This window comes from Phalacrocorax carbo, chromosome 8 (genome assembly GCF_963921805.1).
Source record: "Phalacrocorax carbo chromosome 8, bPhaCar2.1, whole genome shotgun sequence".
In the NCBI taxonomy this organism is placed as follows: domain Eukaryota; kingdom Metazoa; phylum Chordata; class Aves; order Suliformes; family Phalacrocoracidae; genus Phalacrocorax; species Phalacrocorax carbo.
The window spans coordinates 46,290,433-46,298,477 of NC_087520.1; the positions used below are offsets into that span (position 1 = coordinate 46,290,433).

The window sequence follows — 8,045 nt, forward strand, 5'->3', positions numbered from 1 at the left end:
AGGGGTAGTAAAAAAAAAAGGGGGGGGGCATGTCTGTGGAAAAATCAATGCGTTGTGTGATGCTGAGAATGATCTCTGGATTCTGTAGGTCTACTGCTTTTTTCTTTTCTGCAGGAATCCCCTCAATTACTGCATACAACAAGAATGGGCTGAAGATTGACTTCACCTTTGAGAGGTCGAATACCAACCCCAGTGTCACTGTAATCACGATACAGGCCTCCAACAGCACAGAGCTGGATATGACAGATTTTGTTTTCCAAGCTGCAGTACCAAAGGTAGAGCCACTTAGGGCAACGACAGTGATGGGTTGAGGGCCGGCTGCAAATACTTCTTGATTGGTGCTTTCATGTAGACAGAAATTTGCAGTATGGTAAACAAGGCTAAGAGCTGTTAATAGGTTCTCTTAGTGCTCAGTTTGGCCATCTCTTTCTAGTCTGAAAGTAAATGTTATAAATGCAACAGAGCACTGGTTCCTATCAGATTGGACTACTTTTTCTGTGACAAAATCTTGTTTTAAAATCACCACTTTCTAGGAAGGTTGCTAAGCCACACACAATAAAATGTTGGGTAAAAAAAAAAAGTGAAGACACTAATGTTTCCCTTTATTCTTAGTTTCTAAGAAATATACCATGCTTTTTGCAGCTACAAATACATGAAAAAAAATTTGAACCTATTAGATGCTTATAAAAGTTTGAGTCCCCACATGATGAGCTGCAGCACAAAATATGGAAGACAGGTATTGTCGAGTTCATAGTATGGCAGACCATTTAAGCAGGGTGTATATTGGAATGTTGTTCAGGTTTGAGAAAAATATATTAACTTCTGGGAGTTTGACTTCTAGGAATTAGTAATGCCCTAACTTTAATTCAGATAGGTTTCATACCTGCCATAGGAAGGAATTAGGGAAAGAATGGGCTTCCTGAAGTTACAGGTGTGCTGAGCAGTCTTGACTGTTCCTCTGCCTGTGACACTAGAAACAATGCATCGCTACTTATCTTGATTCACTACAGTAAGCCCTCACCCCCTAGTATTTGTGTAGCCTGGATCTTACTTGTGTAGGAAGCAGGTGGGCCAGTGAATATTTTGTTCTTTACAGATAGGGAACTGGAGAACTGAGTATTTGACTTTATTGTGGTTGTACGTACACTGTCAGGGCCAGGAACTGAACTCTTAATTTCCCTTGCTTTCTCTCAGTCCAGACAAATCGCTTGATGTTTTTACTTGATTAAGCATCAAATTGTTTTCTCTTTGCCCTTTCTTCAGACATTCCAGCTGCAGCTCCTGTCTCCCAGCAGCAGTGTCATCCCTGCATTTAACTCGGGGACCATCACACAGGTCATTAAAGTCCTGAATCCACAAAAGGTGAGTGATTCTGAGAACAGCTACTTCATTGTCTTGGAGTCGTGCATGTAGGGGCAGTCAGGGATGAATCTCCGATGAGAAATAGGGAGTGATGGTAATTAATTATGTGTATTTAATGGCAGTCATTTTAGTTAGAGTTAGGAAAAAGTTATGAAAAAGACAGGGGGTTCTGGGCACAGGTTTGACCTATTTTGTTACAATGCTAAAACAGATTCACAGCTTTGCTATGTTCTTGAATTCATTAATGTCTTGCAGCAGAATGGTGGTTCCACAAGTTTTTAAATGGCCTTTCTAGAGGAGCACAACCTGGCATTTGTATGTTATGGAAGTGATGTCTGAAAGGCAAGCATCTTGCCATATAAGTATATTTAACATTTGTTCTTGCTATCTGCAGTGGTGTTACTTGACATGTTTGTTACACAAAAAAAGCTTGATCCATAGTCTTAACAAAATTGTCTGCTTTCTCAAGTGTTGTTTGTTTTTAATGTGATGAGTGTAGCTTTAAACAGTTGATGGAAAGAATCTTTAGGTGTGATTTAACCGTAATTCTATTTGTTTTGCAGCCTATAGCAGGCTTCGAGACTGGGATACAACAGACTTGAGGGGAGGGAGGGGTATGGCCCACATGTCCTCCTTAAGAGGCTTTGCAAGTATTCAGATGGCACCAGAGGAAAAAATAAAATTGAAATCGCATATTTCTTCCTTTGTGGGACACCTTAAGGTCTTAAACATCTTTAAGAACTTAAAACATCAAGTTTTTCATAGGTTAACACTTACATAGTGCTTTAGATGTTGTGTTGTTGCTAGACTGACATGTAAATTAGAAAAATTCTCAAATCTCAGCCCAAGATTCCACTGAAATGGCTGTCTTCTAGTGCATAGGTTTTATAGTTTCCATGCATCTCCCCTTACCTCTGTGTAGTGTGCTCCCCTCTACCTATATTAAGGCAGAAGAGTAATTATTGTATACATCTGATATTAATTTCTCTGTGGTGCTGTAGAGCACCTCTCAAAGATCACCTTGAAAGTCAGTTTCTGAACTTGGGAGCGTTTAGGAGTTTTCCTGTACAGTACCAGAAGTCACAATATAGCCTCACAAGGTGAAATACACGTAGGTAGTGGAATGCTTTCCTATTGGAACACCAGAATGCCTATGAACTTCAGAATACAGAGGTGCAAAATAGTATTTTGCTACCCTCTTCTGTTGCCCATTGTTACCTAACTCTTCCGCCTCAGGTATCTGTGCATCTCTTACTGTCCTTTAGATTGCTACTGCCTGAAAGTACAGCTTTGTAAGAACCCTGTCCATGAGATAGCGTAGTTACCTGGAATACTTTTAAGGGGGGCAACCTTGGAACAGCATTCCTATTTAGGAGGCAGCTGTTTGTCTTGTGTGTTTTAAAAAAAAAAAAATCTGTTCACCTGGACATTGCCTGTCATTATGCTGGGTTGAAACTGATGGCCAGTTTCCCAAAACAACATCAAATAGAGGAAAAGCTGACACTGATTATATTGATCTATAGCGATAAAGTGTATCTTCCTTATCCTGAAGCTGGTTGGAGCAGTAATTGTCCTCCTTTCCTTCCTCTGCTATCCCTTTTGTGTATTTCCCTGTAAGTATGGGTAAAAGAGCCAGAAATAGTTAACTTTTTGCTTTTCCTTTTAGGGTTTTTGGGAAGCAAGTTTTTTTGAGAGTGAGGAAAATAGGGAACCTGGCTGGAGCATACTGTGCTCTAGCTATTATGGGCCACCTTGTATCTGGAGAACAGCCAAATGACAGTGTAAACCAACTGAGCTATTCCATCATTTACTCACAGCAGCAGGAAATGTTCTTGGAGACTCTGTTTCCAGTCCTAGGCTGTTTCCTTCATAGAGCTACTGAGCTATGCAATACTTGGAAGTTTTTAGACCACTGCTTTGAATGAACAGGTAGTATGGGAAATGACAGCTGTCCCTGTGATCCTAAGCGCAGAGCAGGAGAGTCTGGATCTGCCTCTTGCTTTCTTCTGTTGTTAACTGGGATTTTAAGGTAGTTATTTCTGTAAGTAAGGACTTCTGTGCTTGTGAGAGCAGGGCCAGTGCAGAGACATGTGGGTAGAAGCCATGTGATAGATTTTCTAAGAGCTTGTACCTGATCTGAGAGCTACAGTGACGAATCAATGTCCTAGCAGGGTAAGCATTTATCTGCAGTGTCATAGCTTACCCTGCACATCCTTCCAGCAAACTGTTGTGGTAAGGAAAGACCGGTGTTTTGTATTCATGGGGTAAGGGAGGGGAGCTAGATGGGGGGGATTTGCTGACCTCTAATGAAGACCTGAATTTGTTTTGTGTTTGGTTTGTTTTTTTCCCCTTTTCTCTTGTAGCAACAACTACGTATGCGGATCAAGTTGACATATAATCACAAGGGCTCAGCAATGCAGGATCTAGCAGAAGTCAACAACTTCCCCCCTCAGTCTTGGCAGTGAGGCTCTGGCACCATTCTTATTCTCACCCCACCCAATCAAAAGAACTCTGGGAAGAAGGTTGTGATCCTTGGCAATCCCCCAAACTGCACCATGGGCATGGGGATCAGATGAGACCTGCTGATGAGGAGGAACTTTCCTGAAGTGATTGCTGACTTTGAAGCATATCTGTTAAAGACTAATCTCCTCTCCTCCGCTGATGAGGCTGGCGGCTTGTGGAGGCTACTGTGCACTCTCTCACACATGCATTCACAGCCAGAAGCAACATTCCCTTCTCCCCTCCCACCCCTGTCCCCAACAAAGAAACACAGCCTGGTTGGAAGAGAAGTCTGGAATTTCTAGCAGGGAAGCTTTCTTCTCTCTGCAGCAAGTGAACAGCAGCCCCTTCTTTCTGCTGTCTTTTCCCCCTGGGGTAGGCAAGGCATGTTGTCATTCATTACTAGCTGGATTCCTTCAGGCACTTTTGTATGGGGCTCAGACTGGGGGCTTGGGGAATGTCAGGCTGCTCTGCCTCTTTCTTCCTGTATTCCCTGTGTCTGAAGGGGCTGGAGGCTTCTTATGGCCTATTCAGTGCATTATTGTGTACACTCACCTCTTAGTTATGTGATACATGCCAAGAGCAAGTTAGGTCTTGGGAGTTCATCTGCAAACCTGGGACAGTGCAGGAAAAGAGGTGCTGGTGAGAGTTGATAAAATTGCTTTGGTGCTGTACTTGGCAATGAAGACTTTACACTTGAATTTTCTTTCTTTCCATCAATAGCCACAGCCATGCAGATTCAGAGTCTTCTGTACCTTCCCCAGAAAGTGTGGTGATGTATGAGCAATGTAGAGATCCAAGGAGCATCTGGTTTTCCACCACGGATGATTTCAAAGCCTTTTGACCCATTAGTTGTGGTTTATGGGTAGAAAAGACATACTCAATTCTGTAGATCAGTCTGAGGGCTCTCTCCCTGCTGGGAGACTCATCAGAGACTATGCTGCAAAGTTGTTCTTCCCAGTTATTCCAGACCTTCTCCCCAGTTTCATTTCCAGAGCCTGTTGTAGACCCCCTGGATTCCATTTGAGTTACTTCTGACTGGGATATTTGTGTTGTATCTGTAATATTGGCACTGAAATAAAGACCATGCGGTTTAAAGAGACCTTTCCCATTTTGTTACTTAATTGATCCTTGTAGTTTGCTCCTTGCTCCCCTTTCAGAGAAATGTGCTAGTTCAGGTTCATGCTGAAAGTAACTGAACTGTTTTTTGAATGGAAGCCAGTCGTTTGAGTATTTGGATCTAAAGATGTGAGGTCCAGTACTCTTCTAACCTTATAGAAGGCTGTAAGGCTTAGAGAAAGCTGTACAGTTATGCTACCTAGCATGAACTGTTGTCAAGGTGGTAGAGTTCCGTGAATTCTCATGGAGGTGATGTATAGGACATAAAGCACAGATCTGCATCCATGAGTGTGCTGGGAAGCTAAAGGTACTCCAGCTTCCAACCCAGTGCTTTCTCAGAAGAAACAGATGGCACATCTGCTTTATTTCTGTTATTAGGGCTTTCCATATAGCGACCATTTGGTGCTCTGATGGCAAGCTTAGATGCAGCTTTTTGCATCTGCAAAAGCGCTAACACTAGGCTCCAGTTCTTGCCAAAAACATTGCAAGAGCGGTGTACACTGTACTAAGGGAAAATTGAAGACCTATTCTGCCCTTGAATAGGGAGCAGGAGGCCACTAAAGGTTGTTCAGTCTGCTTTGGTTTTAACTGCATTAGGACTGTCACTGATTTAAGTGCTGGTCTGTGTAGTGGAATAAGGTTAGCTTCTTTTGCAGGGCATTTTTGCTGCCTTATTGATCAAACAGGTTTGGGCATATAAAATTCGGGTTATAAAATCTGGAAGAATGATGTATGATTTCCTAAAAAGTATTTCTGGGTTGTGGCAGGGTCGTGCCTTGGCTGCCAGTGGTGAGACAGATATTGTGCTTCAGCTAGAAGCATCATGAACCAGGCAGTCTTGCAGAAAATGGCTGAATCAAAGTCCATTTGTAGGTGCTGAGCATTTACTTTGTTGTTTTCACTGCCATTGTGACTATTCACCACCCTGCTAGCTCAAATTCTATAGTGTTGAAGGCTGAGCATGCCAAATCTAGACTCCGCTGAGCTCTGAGGGTGTCCCAGACACAAAGCTAGAGGAAGGTGTTTGCCTTAGTTCCTGAATGCCCCATAAACCCTCTCCTCCTCACAGAATCGTACACAGTCACTTCTACTGAAATCTGGCACACCTCAGCCTCCATTTGTTTTTGCTGAGAAGCAGCACTGGTGCAGGAGGATTAGATGGGGATAAAGAAGTAAATGGTCTCTGACCTGGCCAGTTTGTTGCAGCATAGTTGGGAACAGCTTATCTTGTCCCTCTGTTGCCCTTGTTTTCTGTCCCCTAAAGCAGCTGGGTTTTGTTGTTGGTCTCTGTCTGGTGAGCTTATAGGGTAAATTCCTACTATGTCCTTGGCTCCTTCAGCCACCCTTGCACAGAGTGTTTGTGTTTTGGGAAATAGGTGATTTGTCATATATTTCTGAGGTGAGCTGGAGGAGGTGGTGCACGTACCTGAAATGCATTCTGCTTGAAGCCATCCCTTGGCTGTGAAGTACTCCTTTGTAGCAGCTGAACATTCCTGTTGTCCTTGGAGCTCTTTCCCTTCCCCTTGCTAAGGGATCGGGTACTAACACTGCCAGAAGGAGGGCCAGGTTTCACACGTTCCCGTACCTGCAAAACTAGATACCATTGCTTGCTTCTTGACCCCTGAGTACCTCGTAAGCTCTGTGCTGCTGCTTTGTTTTCTCACTGGAGAGTACTCGCATGTCCACATCTGAGGCACTCTGAGAAAAGGGTGAGTCTTTTTCCCACCAGTTGAGTACAACAATTCTTACAGGTCTAGCCAGCATTTTCCTTGCTTCAGTGTAAGGGGAATATGAAGGGAGCAAGATACAGACTTCATGGCTAATCTAATATCTGCACTGGAGACTTTGGAGCTGAGAGAGATTGAATGTCTGCTTTTTTTTTCAAGTGAATGTATTTTGAGTCAAAAAAAACGACAGGAAGAATAGTGGCCATAGTGGGCCTGAAGGGGAAGAAGATGCGGGAAGGTCCTAAGATTCGACTTTGTCCAGGATTTGATGGGACAAAATATGGCCTTGAACAACCTTTTGAAGCAATAGCAGTGAGGGGACTGCCACCTATACGGTACCATGGATATATAACTCAGAAGATTCTGAAACAGCTGGGAAAGGTGACTTAGTGCCTTCCTCAAGGCTGGTACTAGCTGCAAGATGGAGCAGCAAAGATGGCTTTTTTTTCAGGTCTGCTGGTGCGCTTTCTATGTGTTCATTTTCTACTTGGGGGCTGTGAGGGAAGGAGCTACTGGACTGCTTCCCTCTTGAACTTTCACTCTATTCCTGTATATTCCTTTTTCTTTCCTAATGTTGTAATTTACATTTTACATAGAGCCGCATCCCACCTCTTTGACAATATAGTAAAAACAAAATCCAACCCACCCGTCTAGCCCCTCAAAAAAAACCCCAAACATAAAACTCCAACAAACTCAACCAAATTTAAAGTAAAAATATGCCATTTGAGCAGGGAGCCTGGTGGCATTCGAACTTCTGCAGACCTATTTTTGAGATGTGAAAAATTTAAATAAATGCTGAGTCTTTGGTGAGCGAGGAGCATAACAGATGTAAACATTTACATGGGATGCATTAGACTTCTGCTGTGTGTATTGTCTTTTGGTTGAAACAAATTATGAAGTGACTAATAAAATGAGTCAATATTCAATGATTTAAAACTGCCTTGTTGCTTTTTGCAAGTTACAGTGGGATAGGATTTGTTGATTCTTAATGTTTGGCCATGACAAGGTCAGGTGATGTGAAATAATCAGTAAGGGCAGAATTTGAAAAACTTTCCAGATAATTTTGGGGAACAAAAACCCAAACATGGGTAGACAATTACAAAACGCTTACACTTACAAAACGCTTACACCATTCATGTGAAGTGTCACCCTGAAAGAGAACTTGTCAACTGCCAGCAGTGATACTTGTCTGGGTGCTAGGAAGGTATGATGAGATGTGAACGCAAGGCATTTTTTTCCCTGGTGTTTGCAGCCTGCCCTTGGAATGGCTTACGATTCCCTTGCTGACTAAAGAGCCCTTTCACGCTCCACGTGCCTCTACAACCCTTGTCCCAGTAT

General features: G+C 42.8%; 1 protein-coding gene across 2 annotated transcripts in view; it reads left to right on the top strand.

The window, feature by feature from the left end:
* Nucleotides 1-7,643, top strand: part of AP1G1 (adaptor related protein complex 1 subunit gamma 1) — a 51,009-nt gene extending 43,366 nt beyond the window's left edge. For both annotated transcript variants that reach the window (XM_064459868.1, XM_064459869.1), the window contains 3 exons: nucleotides 115-275; nucleotides 1,264-1,362; nucleotides 3,726-7,643. In XM_064459868.1, coding sequence (XP_064315938.1) covers nucleotides 115-275; nucleotides 1,264-1,362; nucleotides 3,726-3,827 — 362 coding nt within the window. In that variant the 3' untranslated portion in view covers nucleotides 3,828-7,643. The remainder of the gene's footprint in view (nucleotides 1-114; nucleotides 276-1,263; nucleotides 1,363-3,725) is intronic.
* The last annotated feature ends 402 nt before the right edge of the window (nucleotides 7,644-8,045 follow it).